The 22,641-nt window shown below is 52.4% G+C and overlaps 1 protein-coding gene across 2 annotated transcripts in view; it reads left to right on the forward strand.

The window, feature by feature from the left end:
* The first annotated feature begins 645 nt into the window (after positions 1–645).
* Positions 646–22,641, forward strand: part of VAV2 (vav guanine nucleotide exchange factor 2) — a 125,756-nt gene continuing 103,760 nt past the window's right edge. For both annotated transcript variants that reach the window (XM_035555204.2, XM_035555205.2), the window contains exon 1: positions 646–1,320. In XM_035555204.2, coding sequence (XP_035411097.1) covers positions 1,117–1,320 — 204 coding nt within the window. In that variant the 5' untranslated portion in view covers positions 646–1,116. The remainder of the gene's footprint in view (positions 1,321–22,641) is intronic.

Consider the following 22,641-nt stretch of genomic DNA (forward strand, 5'->3'; position numbering starts at 1 on the left):
CTCGGCTTCCGGTTTTGGCTATCTGGAAAGCCAGGACGAAAATTAATCAACAAACTCTTGGGAGAGGATCTCCAAAGAAAACTCAGAACAGATTTGAAAAGGGGCTGCTCTGAAGCGTGCTGATTTGGATGGGAGCCACCGAGTGAAAATTAGAGATTTTCAGGAGTTTGCTGCCAAGGAGTTAATGGCCGGGAGTTGAGGTTTGCAATAAATACGCTGGTAATTAATTATAGGAGTTGTCTTCGTGTTTGAAAGTCAAGGAACACGATCGCTTGTTTGGGTTAAACATCTCCCCTGCAGTATTTGCAGCCCAAACACGAGCCGGAGAGGGGGAGCGCGCAGCCAGACAAAGCAGCGGCTGCTCGGGGGGGTGCTGGGGGGGTCCTGGGGACCCCAAATGCGAACGGGGGCCGGGGGGAGCGGAGCAGCGGGGCGGCTGGGGGGGGGCCGCTGCAGGACGGGGAGCGGGGAGCTCCGGGAGGAGGGAGCGGGGGGGTGCAAAAAGGGAAAATAAAAAAAAAAAAAGAAAGGAAAAGAAAGGAGGCGTGCGGCGCTCCCGCAGACAAAGGGGCGGCGGGGGCGGGCCGGGAGCTCCTCCCGGCGGGGGGTGGGCAGCAAATTCCCACCCGCGGCGGCAGCGGGGGCGGCCCCAGCGCCAGCTCCGCGACTGTGCAGGTGGGGCCGGGGCAGGAGCGGGAGCAAAAGCGGGAGCAGCACCAGGAGCAAGAGCGGCTTCTGGAGCAGGAGCAGCAGCTTCAGGAGGAGCAGCAGCAGCAGGAGCACGAACAAGTTTCCCCGGGCCGGGGGCGGGGGGGGAACGAAGTTGCGCGGGGGCGGCCCCTTTGTTCCCGGGCCGATGCGGCGCGCCTAGCCCCGGCGGTGGGGCCGCAGCGGGGGCAGGGGCAGCCCTCCGCCGGAAAACTCGGCGCCGTCCCCCGCCTCCCCTTCCTCCTCCTTCCTCCTCCTCCTCCTCCTCCTCCCCGCCGATGCTTCCCCGGGCGGCGGGCGGCGATGGAGCGGGGCGGTAGCGCGGCGGCGCGGTGCGGAGCAGCCCCTCGGGCAGCCGCCCGCTGCCCCTGAGCAGGGAGGAGGAGGAGGAGGAGGAAGGCCGCGGCCATGGAGGAGTGGCGGCAGTGCGGCCGCTGGCTCATCGACTGCAAAGTTTTGCCCCCCAACCACCGGGTGGTCTGGCCCTCGGCGGTGGTCTTCGACCTGGCGCAGGCGCTGCGGGACGGGGTGCTGCTGTGCCAGCTGCTCCACAACCTCTCCCCCGGCTCCATCGACCTCAAGGACATCAACTTCAGGCCCCAGATGTCCCAGGTATTAATTTTTTCTATTTTTTTTGGGGGGGGTGGTGGTGGTGGTGGTGGTGTGCGCGTAGGGCTCTTTGTGTCGCTCTTGCAAAACTTCGTGGTGTGAGTGAGTGCGGGCGTGGGTAGGTGGGTGTGGGGGGGAGAGCTTTCTTTTCCAGCCCCCCCGGCTGCCCTTCGCCCCCTACCCCTGTATTTTAGTTCCCAGCCCCGTACCCCCCCACCGCGAGGTTCAGCCCCAGCACCGGGGCGCAGCGCTGGGAAGCCATCAGGGGCTGTACTGAGGGGGCTGGGGGGGAGAAACCGCCCCGGGGAAGAAGGCAGCGGTCCCCCCCCGATGTTTATAGCCCTCTCGAAACAAAAGCAACCAGCACGGCCGAGATGAGGCCGGCGTGGTTACTCCCAGGGCTTTTCTCGAGGCTTAAGTTTGGCTTTGATGCGCTGCAGGAGCGGTGCTCTGAGCGTTGTCCTGGCAGGATGCTGGCCCAAAGGGCAAAAGTTTGCCCGGGAAGATCAAAAACAAGAAGAAAACATTCCCCAGGTGCTCTGCGAGCCCACCCCTGAGCCGGGGGGCCGGGTGCTGCGGGGCTGGGCTCAGCGCTCCCCACCACCATGGCTATGGGGTTGGGTGACCCGAAGGCTTTAGGGTTCCCTCCCTGGACGCGTTTCCATCTCCGATTGTTTTGGTGGAAGGATGCTTGCACACCAAATCGGCTCTGTCCGGCTGGTTTGCAGCGCTCTGTGTTTCCGCGTGCCGAGCCGCGCGGCATTTGCATGGGAATCGGGAAATGAAAATCGATGAGAAACGAATGAAACCCGGCCGTGCGTCCCCTGCCCCGCAGCTGCCGTGCTGACGGGCAGCTGGGAAGCTGCTGTCCTGTTTGAACAGCCGAGGGCTTTCTCGGTAAAAAGGGAGGGGAAATTTCCTGGTCACAAGGGCGTGTGAGAATCTGGGTGTCAAAGCATTCACAGATAAATAACACGTAACGTTATCTTGAGCTCTGCTATGCGTTGTGCAAGCACGCTGCCTACCCGCAAGTGCCTTTCCCTGGTTTTCCCAGAGTTTTGTTCGGGGTAATGGTGGGGTTTGTGGCCCTCGTGGCTCCCCAGCCAGCAAAGCACAACCATGTGCACTGTGGGAGCTGTTGTGGCTGAGGACAGCTCGCCTGCGGGGTGCTGGGCCCCCAAACTTTTGGGGTCCAAAGTGTGTTTTGCTGCGTGCACGGGAGCAGCAAGGATGTAGTCGAGACAGAGACCTTGATCCCACGGCTGGCCAGGGTGGAAAACCCCAACCATGCGGGTGAAAGGGCAGGTCTGTCTGGGTGCTCCTGCCGGCACATGGACCTGCTGGTGAAGGGGAAATAGCACGCACCGATGGCTCTTCCTGGGGTGTAAGAGTGCTGCAAGGCTTCCTCTGGGCTCGCCAGGCTGTAAACCGATCAAACTGCCTTCTGCTGCTGATGTTACCGATTGCAAACCATCTGAGTGAAGCTGCAGTTATGCAGGGACTGGTACGGGCAGTGAATGTGCCACTGGTGACACCCTGCATTTTTCTTCTCAGGAAATATTAAAGCCCGACAACCTAACTTCAGTTTAATGTTTGCCCTGTGGGGAAATAAGCAGGGGTTTAAGGATGGGGGATGCAGTCCGGGCAGGTCCCCATGGCAGCCCAGCAAGGAGCCTCGTGCTGCCGAGGCAGGTGTTGGAAGTGAGGTTGGAGGTGTTGGTTGTTGGAGGTGAGGGTTTACAGCCCAGCTGTTACTGAAATCGCTTTCTGCTGCACCACCGGCTGCCTTGCTGGCTTTAGGAGGAGCGTGGAGTGAGCTCGGGGGTCGGATGGCTTTGGGCAGTCTGTTTGTGGTCAGCTGAGCCCACGGGGCGAGCAGGTCCTGATGGAGATGTGGCTGCTACAGCGAGGTTCGGCTCGTGCTAATCCACCTAGACCCGAGCCTTTACACGTGCTTTGAGGCACTTGATGTTTCTCTCCTGGTTCCTGAAGCTGGGAAGCTGTGATTTCTCCCCCAGGGCAGCTAAAGGCAGAGCACCTCGCTGCTCTTTGCTCTGTGTTTGCAGCCCCGGGGGGGGACAGGAGGGTGCTGGGCCCTGCGCAGGGGTTGGGCACAGCTGCAGCCATCAGCAGGGGGTTTGGTTTCTCTGGGCCGAATCTCAAAAGAAGAGGGCAGGAGCTGATTTTTGTCAAACAGCTGCGATGTGTTCTGACACGGGGGCTGGGATGTGCGAGACAGAGTGTGCCTTGAAACTTCAGGGGTTGTTTTTGATTATAAAGGCACATTTTGCCTGACTGGCTGGGCTGGCTAACCAGCTGTCTGCCTGGCTGCAGAGACTTTTTTTTTTTTTTTAATTCACTGGAAATGCTGGGGAACAAGACACTTGTGCTAGACTCAAAACACCCAGCGATGTTCTGTCGTCCACCTTTCCGAGTGAATTAAATGGGGTTGTGCAGGTGTGTAATGAGAAACAGCTTTTTGCCAGAGGTGAGCATCGCTTCAAAGGCCAGAGGTGAAATCTCATCTCTGCAAAGAATTGCTCCAAGACCCAGACGCTGTCGTCTGTATTCTTTCCTTCCCCACTCCACGCTGATTTGCAGCAGGTCTTATTTTCGCTCTCAGCCATCAAAGGTGGTGCGGTCGCTGCGTGGCTCTGGCTGTGCAGCACGGTGAGGCCATCAAGGAGCAGGCTGCAGGGGTTTGCTTCCCTGCTGCGGGGCTACCCTGGCGTCCCCTTCCTCCTGAAGCCTTTCTGTACGTGTGCACCAGGCTGGTGTGGTGCTCAGGCTGGGGCACAGCAGTGGTTTTCTCCTTGATGCTAGGCTATGTTCATTTAACTCGTTGATTTAGCTCCTTGGGCTTAACGAATAACTCCAGCAGGCTGTGACCTCAGGTTTGCTTTTCGCTTGATTCCAGAGGCAGGAGACCTTGTCTCGGCAGGGCCCAAAGTTGCCGAACCTCCACGGAGACTGGCAGAAAGAGCAGGCAGAAAAGCGGTAAAACCCAGCTGTGTTCTGAGAGCCAGTGGGTGTGAGGCCACTTCTGATGAGCCTGGAGTAAAACTTCATTTCTGCTAATTGCTTTTGCCGTGGAGGCTGTTTGTGGAGAGGCGGGGAGCAGGCTGGTGTGCTTGCCCTCGGTACTTATTGATCGTTATGTCTGTTACTCTGATTGGGTTTGGGGGTAATTCGAGCTGGCTTCGCAGCCAGCTGAGAGCGATGGGAGGCCATCTGCGGTCACAAAGGGGGGCAGATGGAGCACCCCTCAAACCCACAGTCCCCATCCCCTGTCCCCGTCCCTACGTGGAGCCGTTCCCAGAGCCCTGCTTCTCTCCCCCCCTTCCCCTCTGGGGGTACCTCTGGCACCGTGAGGTTCAGCCACGCTCGTGTCCCGCGTGCTTTGTGAGCGGGGTGGGGAGCTCCGAGCTCCAGATCCCCATCAATAATCAGCTCTGAATCATCATTTTGTTAAGCCTCTGGTCAAATACAAATTAAGTGGCTCTTCACTTGTGTTCAGCACGGCTTTTTATTGCACTTTTGGGCGAGGCTGCTCTTGTTTTCCTTGGACAAAATTGATCCTCCCTAGGAGGGCTGTGGATGCCCACGGATGCTGGTGGGGAAGCCCTGCTGCAGGCTGCCCAGGGCAGGTGGGAGCACGGGCAGAGCCCCTGCAGGGACTGGACCTGCTCCTCCAGAGGTCTTTGCAGCTCAAATTGGCTTCCCTGGCTGTCTGAGCACCCTGTGGCAGTGTTATCGGCTGTGATGCTGACACCCTGATGTGTATTTAGGCTGGTGGAAGTTCATACTTCAACCAAAGCAGCTGTGCCCTTCCAGGGTCTGATCATGCAGTTTGCTGTAAGGTGAAGACTCTCCTTAATATGTTGCATTTACCCTTCATTTGAGGTTGTCCTGGACACTTAAATATCTCCTAGATACTTGAAATCAAGCAACCATATCTATTTAATGTGCACATTTGTGTGCGTGGAGACGTCAAGCTGGCGGTAATGGTCAGCTCATTAAGAATTAGTTGTTGTTGTTGCATATTGACATCTCTCTGTGGATAATCCATCTTGGTCTGCAGTGCCCGGAGGTTTTATTAGGGCTCCCGAGACTGATGAGACACAGCAAACGTAATTGGCGTGATGACTTGGCTGCCCACTGCTCTGTTTTGCTGTCATTAGGGAAGAACAACAGACAACTGCCTCCCCACGACGGATGCGTGTGACACTGTGCACCTGCCTGAGCTGTCAGAGGCATCCAGGCTGGTTTGTTTTCTGGAGGATGGGAATAATTTGGTATCAAAGTCCTGTTTATTGATGATGTGGGCATTCATTTGCCACGACAAGTGGGAGCAGGTGGCTTGTAGCAACTGCTTCCCCCAGGTGTACGGAGATGGAGGCGTGTTGGTGCACGGGGCACCAGCAATTACCAACAAGGCTCTGGGACCTCCAACGAGGCTTTATAACTAAGATGCTTGTAATTGCTTCCATGAACCATGATCATAGCTACTTGTAAGTTGGTATTATCAGGGCTGGGTGGGTTGTTAGAGCAGGGGCTGCCTCAAAAAAGCACATGAGTTATCGCCCCAGCTGGAGGCCACTGCTCCCAGGAAAGCCCAGCCTTTTCTGCAGATCAGAGAGTAATTCCCCTGAAGAAAATCGGTATCCTGGGCTTTCTGGGTCTTTCCTACCCAAAAGAAAGCCTAAACGCCTTCAGCTTTTCCCTCTCTCAGCTCCTCCGTGCAGCTACCCTCAGGCTTACCCCGCTCAGGTCCTCTTGCTCTTTATTTACTCTCCGCTTCTTGAAGCTGAGTTCTGTTCCAGAAGCAGCTATAAAAAACGGCCTCATTACATCTCGCTGTTTACTGTGTCTCGGTGACTTCCCGTTCGGATGTGCTGAGCTTTACAAAAGGGGAAAAAAAGGTGCTCTGTTTTGTACGGCCAAACTTGTGAGCGCCTTGTGAATAGGAACCGATTGTAGTCCTTCTTCCCAGCCTCCCCCTTCATGCCTCCTGCCCTGTTTCTGGGAGGAGATGTCAAACAGCACCCTAAAACCTTGTGGTACCCCCTCTTTGCTGTTTGGTGAGGTTGTAAGGTAACAGTTAACCTGGGGCTGAAGGCCCATGTGTATTCTGCTGGGACAGAAGGTGACAGAGAGCATCGGATGGATCCTGCTGGCTGTGCCAAGAAGCATAAAGAGCAGGGAAACCTTCCCCTCCCTCTCGAATGACTGATGAGGGTTAAATACCTGCATTCAATATCGCAGGAACAGCCTCCTGAATGAAGAGCTGCCTTTCAAAGCACAAAGCCAAAAAGCAGTCACATCGGTCCCTCTTCAAGCTGGGACCGAGCTTGGAAGCTGCCTCCTATCCCTACAGCGCAATGGTGAGCTGTGAAAAACGCTCGGCTTTTATGTCCTTGGTGGTGGCCCTTTGTGCTGGGGGTACTGCCAAGGAGATGGGTGCCTCGGTGCTGGTTCCTCGGGGCAGAAACGGGCAATTTCTCAGCCAGCACTTGCCTTACCTAACCTCTTGGCTGAGGTTGGGTGAGGAATTAGGTTGCTTGCTCCGGCAGAAGTTCTGCAAGGTGTGGGCTGGGGTTTTGGTTATATTACAGGCGAGGGCAGTGGCCGTGCTGGGCTGTTGGTGGCCAGCGGAGGGGCAGAGCATCACGGGGTGGTGGGGTGTGGGTGCGGAGCTGCAGCCTTTGCTTGCTTCAGCTCCTCGGGAGCCAGAAGGGACCTGGCTTTTTGGCTGGGACAGAAATGTTGCTTCAGACTGACCTCAGGGCAAATTTTTGATCTGCTGCTTTGTCCGTTCTTAAAGAGACAAACCTTTTTCTCCAGTGTTTGAGCATTTGTGCTTCTCCACTTAGATTCCCTTAAGCCTGCTTTAAGTAGCCTCTCAGATATGCTAATCCCACAGGGCTGATTTTGCTTTAATTTTTGAAACCTTGCAGTCTTTCTCCTGGGCATGAGCCCTGCAGGTGCCAGGGCTGGAAGCGTGGCTGGGCTCAGGGTGGGAGCATCGGGGTCACATCTGCTTCATGGGATGTGTGCGCTGGGTGGGCAGGATTGGCTTGGAGGGAAGGTGGGCACGGGGAGCTTGGCAACACCTCTGGGGATCGAAGACTTTATTATTTTATTTTTTTTTAAAAAGCGTGGATGCACCTTCTTTGAGCAGTTTCTTTGCCTTTCCTCATGCCAGTCCTGACCTTGGTTGGATCCATTGGATCCAGCTTGAGATGCGTCCCTGTGGCTGCTCTCCTGGCAGCCAGCACAGCTCCTCCGATCCCACCCCAAGTGCATGCTCGGTGCCACTGCCAGGTGACCCCTTCTTGTGGGGATGCCCGTGCCCTGCTCAGCACCCCCGGACCCGCAGGGCTCACTGTGTGCCAGCCCCTGGCAAAGCCTCAGCCCCGGCGTGCCCCGGGGGGCTGCCGGCTCTCACCCTGACTGCCTCTGCTTGTTCCCGCTGCCAGCGAGCTGTGAGTCAGCCCCGATGTTCTCTGGGGTTGGTATTAGCCTGAGGAGATGAACTGCTGGAGCATTTTATTGGGGTGACTCACACGTTACCACGCTGCAGCCCCCATGTCCTCACCCTTCTGGCCGTGCTGCAGGGAGGTGGCAGCGCCCTGCGATGCTGGGAACAGCTCTGGTTTCTGTCCCAAAACTGGTGGGGTTTGGCTGCCCAGGTGGGGGTGCAGACACCGTGCAGGGCACAGCTCAAGTGCAGAGCTGTCCCCAGCTGAGCCCCCCTGTATGCGCTGCTGTCCACTGTCCTGCCACTCCTCGTACCCTGCTTTCTTATCCAAAGCTGTTCCATCTGATCTTCTCTCTATAAGGAGAGGGAAAGAGTTCCCTTTTTCTTTAGGGCAACTGCTAATAAAAATCATCATTTAACAACTTCAAACCCAACTTTAATTAAATGCCTCTTCCCAGCGTTGTGTGTTCCCCTTCAAGAACAAGACAGCCTGAAAAAGGTCTGTTTCTAATAAAAACGACTTTTTTTTTTTTTTTTTCCCCTCCCCTCCTGTTTTCTTTGGTTGCAGCTCAGGGCTGTGCTTCATCCGATGACACAACCCGAGCGTGGCCGCTCCTTGTCCCCCACCCTCCGTGACGGCTCGCCGCCGGGGCTCTGCCAAAGCAGCGAGCGGAGCACTATGCTGCGTGCGGTGCTGCTGCTGGGGCACCGCCTGCCCAGGTCCCCTATAGGGTCCCCTATAGCTGGGGTTTGTCAGTGGCCCTGCAACTGCTGAGCACTGTGAGTGTGAGCTGCTCCTTCTCAGAGCGTGGGCGTTGTGTAGGGGTAGCAAATGTTTCCCTACAGGTGTGCATTATTTTTCTTTTCCCCTTTTCCCTGTGTGGGGCTATCACAAGCATCTTTCCTACTTCTGGATGTTTCTGCTGCTCCTGTTTGACCAGGACCCCGTTCCGGACTAGCCCAGCCTCGTGGATTTGGTCCTTGTTATTGGAAAGGTTTAGCTAAGAAAGCTGTTACAGATGAGTCCCTGCAAAAAGCTTTCAGCTCAGGGTAAGTGGAGCATCTGACCGTCTTCTGTGTCAGAGGGTGTTCTCACCGTAGCACAAGTCTAAACAGCTCCATCCTAGAAAGAACTGGACAAATACGGGTTCAGATGGGATCAGGATGCTATTCTGTGTTTAGATGTAAAGCCAGGTTGCTCTGGAAGAAAAACTCCTTTGGGAGAAGTCACTGAGGAGTGGTATTGTATGTCAGCCATCGAAATTCCCAGGCTAAGAAGCCCCATGGAAGATGTTTTGGAACACCTCTGCTTTTCAGGGTCATTCTCCTTCTGAAGTGCCCGAAGCAGTTGTCTTGACCTGATTTGAGGGCTGGAGGCCCTTTCCGTCCCAAAACAAAGGATGCGGCCTTCCCATTGTCTCTCTTCCGCCTAACGTGCTGTCACTTGGGTGGCAAGAGATAACGCAGGGTCTGTTCTTGTTTCGCAACCCGTGGGACTGCCCTGTCTGGACAGCAAGCCTTCAGCTGGAAGGTCCTCCTTAGCCTTCTTGGAAAGCCACCAACCTGAGTCATATCCTGACTTGCTCCGCTCGTTTGCCTCCTCGGTGGTGCGATCCAGCGAGCTCCCCCCCCCCTTCACAGACGGGCTGTGCAGCCTTGTCTGTGGCAGAGACCCAGCTGGAAATCAGCCTTTATTTGCCGTGACACCGCTCGATGTCTCCGGATTGGATTTGCCAGCTCTGCTGGACCCGGGCAGCATCTCCGATTTCGCACGGTGCCCTGCGCACCCCGCTCGGGAGCAGCATCAGCCCGTGCTGACGGCTGACCCGGGGCTGAACCTGGCGCGGCGGATGCTGAGAGCTGTGCTGGGATGTGATAAGAGTGGTGTGGGGTCGGGGGGGATTTGTGCCCCCTGGGCTCAGCTGCCAGCCCTGCCCAAGTCCCCGCGCTCACCTGCGGCAGTGCCTGGCTCTGCCTTGATGGATGGGAGAGGTTAAGGAGTTCCTACAGAGGGAATTTGCTCTTTCTCTTTGAGCATATGCTTTAATGCTGATGGAGGGGGGAGTAAATTGGCCTTTTTATAGCAGTCATATCTTTTGCTGTGTTTTATAGTGGTTTACTGCTAAATGGAACATCTGGTCTGTGAAAGGGGCTGAGCGGGGAGCAGAGCAGGCTGCGGATCGAGGAGGGGAGGAGCAGGAGAAGTGATTTGTGTTTAGTGCTGCAGACACAGAATTAGCCGTTAAATCCCCAGAACTCAGGTGCATGACAAAAGCATCTGGCCACATGGAAAACAGGCATGTGCCCAAGCCTTGAGCATGGCATCCGTCCCTGCTCTGGGACCCGAGGATGGGGCAAGCTCCCCGGTCCCTCTGGGGGAGCCCCATTGCGGCGCCTTGCTCAGGATCAGCAGCACCCTGTCTGAGCATGCATTCCCCAAGCTGCTCTGCACTGAGACCTGCTTTAGGAGCTGTTTTTGTTTTCTAGGACAGGCTGTTTGGCTACTTTGGGTTTATCAGGTACTTGGAGTGTTCACAGCTGTGCTGGGAGCATCCGAGTTCATACAAGGGTACAGCTTTTCTTTAGAGCAGACCCCTGCTCCTGAGAGGCTGGGCTCATCTTGGCAGCAGACCCAGCAAGAATGGGGAAGATATATATGTATATAATCTTATATATCCATATAATTTTTTTTGAAGAGCTGTAGTGTGTTAAACGCTGCAAACCCCAGGCTGAATGGCATGTCCCCAGGACAGGAAATGTGTACAGCATCTGGGGCAGGCTTGTGTGCGTATCAAGACCCTTTGTGTTTATGGGAAGCTCTTTCACATGTGAGTGATCTTCCAGGAAAGTTGTTGGTAAGCCTCAAGGCGGTGGGGGTAGCACAAGTCTCATCTCAAAGAGCTGTGGGAGAATTGTGACTTTAAACAGAGAGCTGGGCACAGCCCCAAGGGCTCCACATTGCTCGGTGCCGCCAGGCTGGGCTGCAGGCGAGGAGCAGGGCTTTCCCTGCGTGCCTCTTCTGTACGTGGGTGCCTGCTCTGTGCAGTGAAACCTGGCTTTGTAACTGGTGCCGGCAGTGGTAGGGAGCCCGGGCGTGAGATCTCTGCCCAGCCCCTGCCCGCAAGGGTGGATTTTTTCCATGCGGAGTTGCAGGACGTGAAATGTGAGCGTGGCGCTGAGGTTTGCCGGGGCTGGAGCAGAGTGCCAGGAGGTGATGTTCCCAGGGCAGCCTCCCTGCACCACCTGCCCCTGCTCATCTCAGCTCTCCCCGCCACCGGTGTGATTCACCCAGTGTCCGCTTGCGAAACCAGCTGGAGATGCAGGAGCCCGTCCCGCTCCAGAGCAGTCTTTGTAAAACTGGAGTCTAAAGCTTTAAAACAAAATCCAGTATCTTGCCAGCTGCAAACCGCCCTGCATGTTCAGGCAGCAGCGAGGGCTCGAAGGCTGGGAGCTGGGTGGCATGGCACATCTCTTGTTGAACTTTAATCCCTTTGTGTGTGTCAGTTGAGTTTTGGTTTCTCCAGTGGTGGAGGTGCTCATACTGATGGAGTCAGGATGTTTCCCACATTTAATCGCTGCTGCTTCCCACCTGCTCGGGACGGCATCGATCTGCATGGTGCAACCAGCATCTCCTGGTGGGAACGCGGTCCGAGAGGAGGCCAGCTTGGTCGAATGTCCTCTGCGCTTGGTAGCAAAACCTGTTTCTTGCAACGCGAACAGCGGCGGTGGTCAGAGGCCGTGAAGAAGAAGAGATAAAGCCACGATAAGGCAGCCCTGGCTGGGAGAGCGGGGCTGGAAGAAGGCTTTGCTCAACCCTTGCTGGAAGGCTCTGCAGCCTCGTGCGTGTCTGGGTGCACGTCACCAAGCTTTACCCACGCTGAGGAGCATTTTTCTTAGGGGTCACAATGGTTAGAGGTAAAGTTCCCTTGTATTGATGGCTCGGTTATCTCAGAAAGGATAATGAGGAAACTTTAATGAAGCTACAGTGTCTGCTTGAGTCTTTTTTTTTAGCCAGGTTGTTGCAATAAGCATTTCTAATTAGAGAGATTTAATTCCAGATTTTTGTCCCCCCCTGCAACTCCCCCTTACTACTTAATTATATTTGCTAACATGTTTAACAGCTTTCCCTTCAGAAAAGAACAATTTATTCAAAGGTCATAAACAGATTCTGGCATTAATTACTTCAGGAGCCACACTGGGCTGCACTGGAGAAACCAACTCCGTGGGGAGCGCTAAACCTTTGGCGGCTGGATTTATCTGCGGTTGAAACGACTTTGTTTGCACACGCACAAAAGATAGGCACCTCCAAAAAATAAAAGTCATTGTATCTATGTTAGAGCCCAAGTTTTTAAAACCCACGGGGATCTTGCAGGTAATTTCCCTGAGTTTTGGAACAAGCGGATAAATCACATCATCTGCTTTGTCCCTGCCTTACGGACAACATCCAAGGGTGTTTCCATCGATGGGTTTTGATCCCATCACTGCTGTTGGGGTGCTGGAGTGGAGGAAACTCAGCAGCAGGATGGGGCTGAGCCCTTCCCCTTGTCACCAAATGCCAGCTGCAGCCGCTGGCTGCCCAGCCTGGCTGCTGGGCTAGGTTAATGGTTTTTGTAACCTCCCCACTTTGGAGCGGCTGCAACATCTGTTCCAAGTGATAATCAAGCAGTGCTGTGGGGAAATTAGCATACAGCTGCCAGGGTGGGTGACAGTCTATAGAAAAAAAAAAAATGAATCTATTGATGGAAGATGAAGCCTCATTGCATTTTCATATTTCCTGGTGGCTTTGGCAGCGCGAACAAAATCTGCTCCTTTGTGATGGAAAAGGCCAGTGCTGCCCTATGGGCTCCTGATGTAAATTTAGGAGCGAAGTGTCCTTTGTTCCAGTGCTTCCAAGAGTACTTCTGCCTGCTTTTGGTTCTTCCTGAGGTCTCTACATCTCCCTGGTGTGGCTGAACCCACCCTTGGTGCTGGTGCTGCCGCTGCCCTCCCAGTGCGGAGTCGTGGCTTGGCTCCCTCCCTCCTGCCCGCTGAGCTCGCTGCTGAGGACCGGCTCGATGCACGCAATTAAACCGAGTCTCTGTGACTTTTCCTCCCTGGTGCTCTTCCAGAAGAGCCAGCTCCCGGCGTCCTGTGATGCGAGGATTTATTTTTTCCTTAAGGGAAGGCAGACAAATAGGCGCTGACGTTGTTGCTTTTGCTACTTTGGGGGAAAGGCATGAAAACGCGATTGAAGTGCTCTCTGAAGTCTCATAAACTTGAAAGCCAATTTAAAACAAGCAAGTTTTAAAATTTATAAAGCAGGATGATTACTGAACAATGGGTGGTGCTGTGCTGAATTCCGTTCCTTGTCAGATTAAAATAAAGGGGGGAAGGAGGAGAACACCTTCAGCTTTGGGGTCTGCCACCAAAAGCTGGTGAAATGAGAGCTCTTCTCTCCTATAAGCATGGAGAAAAATAATCTGAAGTGGGATGATCTGCGAAATGTCTGGTTCGACTTGGTGTGAATAAAATGAGAAAGAATAAAGCCTCGAGTGGTGTAAAGCAGCATTGTAACTCCACCGAGGGAGGAACTTGCCAAAGACGAGGCTTTTTATTTGCATGGGTATTAAACCTCCCGGGCTGGAGCGCAGGGAAGGACCTCTCCAAGCAGGCGAGGAAGGAGGAAGTGCTCAAATAGACTTTTTTGAGACAATTCCCCTAATAATAGGGCGATGGTGTGAAGCTCTGGTATAATAAAGGCAAGGCGTCAGGTGGTGGTAGCGCTCACAGAAACCTGTTATTCACCGCGCGGGGCTGTGATTTGTGTGATTCGTGTGCCGCTGTGGCAGGAGGAGCTTCCACGCCGCAGAAGGCAGGCGGCAGTGGTACAGGTGTCTGCAACAAGGGGTATTTAACTTGTCGTTGTGCTGAAGGTAACTTAATAACTGCTTGGGTTTGTCTTTGTCGCGTTAGCAGCCTGCCTCTGTCATGTGTTTGAGTGCTTCTGAATAAACGGAGAGCTTCTCCCTCCGCCCGCTTGGTGTTTTACTCAGAAAAATGTAAAAATGAAAGAAAATAGTAGATATGGATAAAACCGCCTGGGGACTTGCCTCGTTTCGCTGGAGCTGTGCCCTGGAAGTGGCAGCGTGCATCTCTGGGTACCAGCCATGGTGGCACCGGGGGTCCCATCCTGGTGGCTCCGTCCTGGTGGCATCGGCCATGCCCCTTGGGCTGCTCCTGAAACCCTTACGGTGACCTCAGGTTTTGGTAGGAACGCTTCAAGGGATCTACCCTTTTTTTTTTTTTTCTCCTCCTCTTTAGGTCCTCCGAGTGCTGTGGTTGTGCTGCTCCTGCTGCTAATGGCAGCTTTCCTTTGCCAGTTTTCTTCCCCTCCTGCCTGTAAATAGAAGCACGAGGAGCAAGAGGAAGGGCTGCCGGCTGTCTCCTCTCTATGAGGAGACTCCCCTGGCTTGAGAGAAGCTCGCTGTGTGACTTCTGAAAGCTGCCACAGGGTTCATGCTTTACTTTTCCAAGCACGGACTGAGTTTCCCCCAAGATACCTGCTACATTCCCTCTGCTCTGCGGGCGGTTGGGGCAGCAGTGCTGGGAAAGGTGCTGGTCCTAGGGTCTGGTGGCACTGGCTTTGGCACTGCCACCTCTACAGGAACAAAGCAGGAAGATGAGTGCTCAGATTATCCCAATTGTACGGTCTGTAAATGCTTCAGGGGTCGACACAGTCATCGTAATAAAGTAAAATAAAAGATTAATTGGTTTATGTTGGGGCTGGGTCCCCAAACCTGCATGGAGGAGGAGAAGGGTCTGCACGCCTCTCCTGGTGTGTCACACGTGGGGTGGGTGCTGTCACCGTGCTGGCGTGTCCCACAGCGCCTGGGTCTGGCAGCAAAGCTCCTTGTGTCACATTTCATTGGGATTTAATGTCTTTAGTGTCCATTAGCCAGGACGTGTTTCTGTTTCTCTCCTTCCCACCCTGTTCTTCTTGGCTCGCTGGCTTGGAAATCCTTGTGGCCGTGTTCTGGGAGATGACAGCGTAATTAGCGCTGATGGAGCTGACGAGCAGCCTGGGCTTTGTGCTGCTGCAAGGTGCTGAGCCCCCCCCCAGATATCTTGGCATTATTTTTCCTGGTGTTCTGTGGGAAGAAAACTTTTTGCAGAAATTTTCGGTGGGTGGCTTGCAAAGAAATCCTCCGTGCACTGAAGAGGTGTTGGTAACAGTTCTGTGGGTTTTAGGCAATTGTTTTCTAAAAAAACAAAGCAGCTGCAGGGCTTCGTGTGGCTGTGGTCTGCTCGCAGATTCTGGTTCTGCAGAAATCTTCTTTCAGAGTGGATGTGAGTGCTGTGGGGAAAAAAGGGCAGTTACAGATGTCACTGTTTTGCATCAGTTTTGTTGAATTGTGGGCTTACAGGTCCAAGCTCTTCCTGGTCCTTTCTTTACAAGCAGGGGCCCTAATCCTGGGCAGCAGATTGCTCAGACATCCACCATGGGCTGGCTTGGGGTGGCCCATTTGGGTGCTTGGGTCAAAAAGAAGTCACAAAGCAGAAGGCAGGAGGGCTCTGGTCCTGGGAGGACTCCATTTCTCCTCCGATGGCAAGGGAGGTTGTGCACTGCCCTGATTTTCTTCCCCTCCCCGAGATGCGAGCCCCCCCCAGATGCGTCAAACATATGTTGGTCACTCCTTGAGTCTTGGAGGGGAAACAATCTTCAGGATGGGAGGTTTTTTTAATAATAATAAAAAAAAAGTTGTGTTTTACTTCTTGATTGCAGCCAGAAGTGATGGCCATGATGACTTTACGTGGAATGTTATTTATTCTCCCCTCCCTAAAAGGCACTCAGCACTTGGAAAGCCTTTTCTCCACGGAGATGAGGAAGGACTGTTTTGAATAAGAGCTTTTTATATTGGAAGCTACACCTTAGAGAAAGATGTTTTATTTCCCCTGGTGTTTATGGCCATGTAAAATACTACGTAGCCTTCATTTTTTTTTTCCTGTATGGTCTCAATTGCAGTATGCAGAGAAGCAATTTACTCCTAACAGCTCAGCCTAATATGTGCCGTAGCGATTTTCACAGGAGCCAGACCCGTCTTAATGTTTGCTATATGACTTCTAAAAAGCACCATGCTTGCTTCTAACCATTAATAACTTGTGCTTGGGGCTGTGCAGAACTCAGCGCGTCTTAGTCTGACAAAAACCTGTGTGGCTGTTCTTCTGCCTTAATTTTGTGGTAAAAAAAAGTGGATTTGGAGGAGAAGAGTGTGTGAGCAGGGCTAGGCCAGTGGCACAGGGTAGTGCGTGGCCAATTTAAGGCAGGTTGTGACATCTTCTGCATAAACACAGGTCTTAAGTGGCAGATCTTACTCCTGTGACATTTTCTTATGCGTGCTCTAGTTGAGTTGTCCATACGTTTGACACTGTGGATGTGTTGCTGGAAGTAGTTGCTTAGAGAGGGATTAATTTAAAGGAGAAGACTGCTTTTCTTTAGTTATATATGTGGTTTAAGTAGTGAACAGTAATTTATATTGGGTGGCTCTAGGAAAATAGTTCAGGGTTGCCAGCAAAAAAGGGGAAACAGAGTCCATGTCCAGCTGCACGTTGATGCTTTCTTAGCCATATCAATAAAATAACTTCAATTTGCAGGTCAGGGAGCTGGCGTTTTTAGGGCCGCTGCCTATCTAGAGGTATTGATCGTCTCCCAGTCGAAGCTCTGAGCGTTGTGCTCCCTGTCCAGCTGATGGCCGGCCCTAAAGCGGCTCTGAGACCAGCCGGGGTTAATGGCCACGTGGAGGAAGGAGGGAGCTGGGGATCAGATGCTGCTTCCAGCTCCCCCCAACTCCTTGGGCTGGAACACGACGTTAATGGGCCAGCCCAGCAAGTCCCTGGGGCCTCATCTCCCTGCTCAACTCGTAACCAAATTAATTAGACCAGCGCAGCAAAACGCACCCTTCCCTATCGCTCCCTGCTCTGCAAATGCAATTACGCCTTTACGCGGAGTTTATTTTAGATATCCCAATTAGGAGAATAAGCTTTGCTCTTATGTGCTGTCTGCTGTAACTGTTTGTGTCTGACTGGTAAATACATCATTAAATTCTGTTTCCAGGGGAAATACTTGTCCTAGTAAAACACCTGCGTTTGACTGCACCCAAGTCAGTGCAGGGATGGGGAGAGTCGGTGCCAGAAGACAGCCAGTTCTCTTCACCCCACAGAAATTCCAGTTAATTTTATTTTTTTGCCTAAATGAGTGTAAATTGGGGATAACTGCAGCATTGCAAGTGTGTTTGTGACTACATGTACCTGTTAACTTTCTACTAAATTATTTAACAGAGCATCGTTTGTGGTAGACTACAATAAATCCTTCGCCTTTCCTAGTCTGTCTCAGAAAGGAGGACTTGCCTTAAAATGGTGAGCCAAAGCTGGAAGCTATCTGGTCAAAAAATTGGAGACTTCGGGCAAGGAAGTCAGAATTTGCCCCTCTCCCTTTCCATCAAAAATTGATGTCAGGGCAGGAGCAGCACATCAAACTCACTGAAAAATGCTGGATTTCTGCATTCCTCATCATCCCTTTAAATGTAGGGGATTTCTAAAACCGTCTCTAACCTGACTGATGCTGACTGTGAATACCCCCCGTCGCGTTAATGCGGTGGATAAGCAAGTGTTACTGGCTGGGAAGAGTGAGATGTGGATATTAGATTAGAGGGTTACGTTGATCTTGTTACACTCCCAAGGTATTAATTTATATAAATATCCAGAGCCTTATTTCCTGTAATCTGCGGGATCTGTTCTCAGTGGCGGTTCTTTTGAGCCGGGGATCTGACCTTTTTAAGCAGCTTTACAAACGAAGTAGCCACTAGATTAATTTTCTGTAGCCCATTTCCATCACGCACAGGGGTGCCTGTACCGAGGAGCTGTGTTGGGGCAGAACATTTTGCCTCGCGAGCGCGGGCAGGAGGAACAAATAACCCAGGTAGGGTAGAGCAGACACATCCAGGGAGAGATTTAAAACGAATTGGGTCAGGTGTGAAGCTCCCCACTGTTTCCTTCCCCTTAGGACACCCCCTGAAGTGACAGCCACGGATGGGGACGTACCCAGCTCCAGAAGGGCTTGGGGCTTGTGCTGCAACTTGCTGCAAACACACCTCTGAAACGTTAGGCGCTTAGTCACAGCGCAAAGATGCCTTGAGTTCGTTTTGGCACCACGTCTTTTTACACTTTGGGGAACTTCACAGCCCAGCATTAATTTTGGCTGGAATCTCTCATTAAATTCCACTTTGCAAAAATAACTGGGAGTGGAGAGTAAATTTTTTTCTTGTAGCATGTTTTCTCCCGTTGGTGTGAATTGGGGTAATTGACAGGCTGTAAAACTAAAGCAAAATGAAATAGGGCTTTTGTGGCACTTGCCCTCTATTTTTCCTCCCAGGAAAAGGTCTGTTTTCTGCATGGCACATGGAAATCCATTGCTGAGCCTCCCCAGTGCTCAGATAGGCACTGAAATTGAGGGGGGGGGGTCACAGCATGGCAGCCTGGCTAATCCTTTCTATATGGGGACAGCAACAGGGCCTGAGGGAACAGCATGGAGCTGGGACAGGGGAGGGTCAGGTCAGATATCAGGAAAAAAAAGTCCTCACCATCTCAGACATGGTTTGAGGGTGGGGATGGCTTTTCTTCTGCTTTTCACCTTGGGTTTCATTGCAGTGCTTAGGTGATTTGGAGTGATGCTTGATCTAACGTATTAAGGGATTGCACTCCTCCCTTCTCTCCAGAAGGGAGAAAAATACTGAAATAATGAAGATAAAATAAGTTCTAATCTTTAACAAAACCACCAACCTCACAGTGATGCCTGTGGCTTTCCCGTTCTTCCCCTGATTGAAGTTCTTTCTGATTTTTGTCTCCCATACGTTAAATATGGTGGTTAATCTTCAGGTTTCCTGTCTCAGCCTCCCAAGCTTTGTGATACTTACAGTTACTAGTCAGTTAATTAATTTCCTTGCCATGTTGAAAAGGAGAGGAACTGATACCCTGAATGCAAATGACAGAGGCGGTGAGAGCGCTTTGTGTGGCAAGAAAAACGTCTGCTAATGCCTGTGTTTGTGGAGGGCTTTCCTTTCCTCATATAGAGAAATGGATTTGGAGCCGTAAGGAGAAAACCAGGCAGGATTTGGGGGCCTGGTCTGAAGCCCGCTGAAGTTGTTGAAGGCTCGTGTGAGGCTTTTCCTGGTGCCTGGGAAGTTCTGTGTTTTAATATGGAGCTCTTCTTGTTTGACAACACTTTCATCTTGTTACTGGAGGAGACTTCATCCCAGTTGGTCTCGCTCCATCCCCGCTCTCCCCGTACATCCCGAAGCAGGCAATTTGTTCTCCCAGGCACGGCTGACAGACTTATGGGAGCCGTGCACTTCTTGTACGGAGGGAAGTGGTGCTGGAAACCTCCGTGGAGGCGAGGTGTATCGCATCGCTGCTCCGAGCCTCGTCTGTCTAGCTGATTGTTTCCTTGTAGAAAGCAATTGGGTCGGACAAGCAACGCTTGCTCTGCTAAATGCGTGCTGACTGTTCCTGATTTACCTCCTTGTCCTCGCAAAAGGAATCCCTAGCAGGGCATGCTCCAGGTCGGAGGTGAGGCTGATCAATCAGCCTGTGGTTCCCTGGGTCTCCCTCCTTGTTCGTAAAGACGGGCATAATGTTGTAGGCTGCGTGCTAGGGAATGTCGGTGAAGCTGGAGGTGTCTTTTTCAATCTCATCTCGTTTTGTCCGTGACAGAGGCTTTGTGTCATCCAGGCTAGCTGCTTGGATTCCCGTCTGAGCTAGACTGGAATCACTGATGTGTGCTGATGCTATGAAAAGTTGCCGGTCCTCTTTGGGGATGTCCTGCCTTTTGTCTCACTGGTGTTGCAGGAATTGATCATTACAGGGGCCATGTGTATGGCCTGGGCCCTGGTTTGGCCACCGTGCAGATACTGGTGCTCACCACAGAGCAGCTGCAGCTTGGTCCCCAGCTCTGCAACAAAACAACTAAAGCTGTTGGATTATGAAAACCTTTTATTTTCCTTCCATTAAGATTTTTTTTAATAGCCTAACTGATGCAATTGTCTTTGCATCGTGCATGTGTTTGAACCGCTCTTGGTGCGTTGTCACTTTGCATACAGGGGGTACTCCCTGTTCCTGCTCTTACCGCTCTGCCTTAGCTTAATCTGTGGAGCTAGGAAACTTGATGAGCCTCAGTTAAACCGCTGGTAAAAACAAAAGTCACTTTGTTCACATTCTTGACCCTTCCCAGCACCGAAATGCAACACAACACTCATTTAAAACCAAGGCAAGGAAGAAGCCCCAGGTGACTCCCTCTGCATCGGGCAGCCTGTCCATTCTCCATCCCCGGGGAGAAGTAGTCCCTGCACTCCGGTGCCCAGGGACCCTTCTCTTAGCTCTGGCAGTGTCAGGACCAGCTCCAGCTGCTGCCTGTAACGGTAGACGTGCTGCTTGCCTCCACTGATTTATCCAGGAGGCAGGAACCAGCTGTCTGCAGTGGGCTGCTCCCTCCAGCTCGCAGCAAGGTCTGCCCCGTATGCCTTGCAATATGTGAGGTTTTCCTTTGAAACTTCTTAAGAGGATTTGTAATGCAGCTTGGCCTTTCCCACTTCTTTCCAGCTCTCTGCTCTTCCTGTCTCCCATCCTGCAAGCCCCTGGGCAGAGGAGCGAGCAGTGCATGAGGTCCCTGGCCCCAAAACACCCTCGTTAACATGTTTGTCCCCTCTGGGGGTGACAAGGGTGCTGGGCTGCTCCGAGGCTGCCCCACCTCTGCAGCCAGGAGCTGGGTGCTGTGCACAGCCCCCTCATGCTGCTGCGACCAGAGAGGCCTATTAAAAGCACATCATGGGCTTAATCTTGCACAGTGCAGCTTAATCTCATATGTGGGCCCGCATCGGCCGTCTGTAATGTGAAAAGTAGGGTTCTGGTTTTAATTACTTCTTTGGGAAGAAGCTGGGGGATATCTTTCAGCATCATTACCCGGTGCCATTAAGCTGAGCTTTGAGTGTTTGTCGTCTGCTTCTAATAATGCCATCCCAGTCCCCAGCGTGGCATTTAGGAAGAGTTTTTCCACCAAACCCGCTGGCAGCCTGGCTTCAGCAAGGACGTGCAGGTAAGTGGGGGCTTGGGCAAAGTCCAGGAACCTCCACGCAGCCCAGGCGTAGCAGCAGGCACTCTCCATCTCTCCTGCTGGGACAAACCAGAGCTTTCTGTGCTTCAGCACCAATGCCGATGCTGAAATACAATCTCCAGATCTTGACAGGCCCCAGCAAGACTGGGCAAATCATTGACCATTAGAGCATTTCAGCTTCCCAGCACTGCCATCCTCCGAGTCATCAGGGAGAACAGCGTTTGCTGCCTACCCAATTTCTGAGGTTTCTTGCTGACACTTGTATCGAAATGACAGAATTTTGCGATTGTTCTAGGCCATTATTTCGTCTGTCACCAGTTTAAAAGGTAAAAGCTGCAACGAATGCAGCGTTATAAATATTTTTCATGGCTGCCTTCTCGCTTTTCAATCACGCTTTCCCTGGGAGTGCTGCTCTACTTTGGCTCAGTGGGACGAATGCATCGGGAGATTGGTTTGTTCAGCGCGTCTGATTCCTGGCAGGTAACCTGGCACTTCTCGCAGCGAGGAAAATAGCACATTTGGTCGTAATTCCTGAAGCTCTGTGAAGGGGAAGCAAATCTAATTGGAAGCGGGTCACCCAAAATCATGACTTTATGGAGAAATGATGCTTGAATAACGCGATGGCAGTTCGTACAGGCTCTTGCCAGAAAAGTCTGTTGGATGTTGAGAGATTACATGCCGCTGGTCTGATATCAGAGCTTTTGAAATAAGAATTCCTGGGAGGTTTGGAACCAAAAGCCTGCAGTGCTTGCAGTGAGACAGACGTGTGGGTTGAAATGGGGGTGTGCCTCTGATGGCATGGTCAGCAGAGGGGGTGGTCTGCAGATAGCAATGGGCATGTAAGATGGGGCTCGTGCGGGACTCAGAATTGACATAAAGGTTTCAAATTCAACATAGGTGTCTGGTAATTATGTAATAAGTCTGTTTTGACAGTTTAGCATAAGCGATGTTGGAGTTGGCTGTTGCAGGGCACCTAATTCCGTTCCCACCCCACGGTATACTTCCAGAGTCAGAACTTGTCTGTTCAGCATTTGTAGGGCAGCTTAGTATTAACTAGAAGAATAACAGTTCTGTGAGTTTCCTGAGCTAGCCCAGACCTGCACGTTACCGCCTGGAGCTCCCTCTCTCGGGTCTGGCCCCAGTACTTGACGTGACAAGGTCTGGTTTCCTGACTTGGCTGCTACTTGCTCCTCTCGGAGGCGTACCGTGGCTGTTCCCATCCCTGTCCTGTCAAGAGTTCATCACGGGCTGATTCCCTGCGCCAGCCTGAAGAGCAGGAAAACAATGACTGCTTGGAAAGCTGGGTACGAGCGTATCGTTACGGTGTAATGCTATATACGGTTACGTAATGATCCATTTTCTTTAACAGCAGCTGAATTCTCTGTTATAATTTGATTGTCATGGCTCAGGTCAAGTCCTGTCTTAATGCTCTGGGTTGGCCAAAATGTTTTGAATTTTCTTTGCTGCAAACTCGGTGCATGGGAAGGTATCTGATTTCTCGATTGGCTATAGCCATAATTTCTTCCTTACGTATCTCATCTCTCTATTTTGTGTTTTTTCTACCCATGGCCACGTTTTTTGCATGATGAAGTGTGAGCCCCAGTGAGACAAACACGAGTTTAGGACTTTGTGTCAATAGCAAAAGTCAAGGCAATTCCTCTTTTTTCTTTTCTTGAACCAGGCTCCCCTGATGGAGCTGCAT

This window comes from Cygnus atratus, chromosome 19 (assembly GCF_013377495.2).
Source record: "Cygnus atratus isolate AKBS03 ecotype Queensland, Australia chromosome 19, CAtr_DNAZoo_HiC_assembly, whole genome shotgun sequence".
Lineage (NCBI taxonomy): Eukaryota > Metazoa > Chordata > Aves > Anseriformes > Anatidae > Cygnus > Cygnus atratus.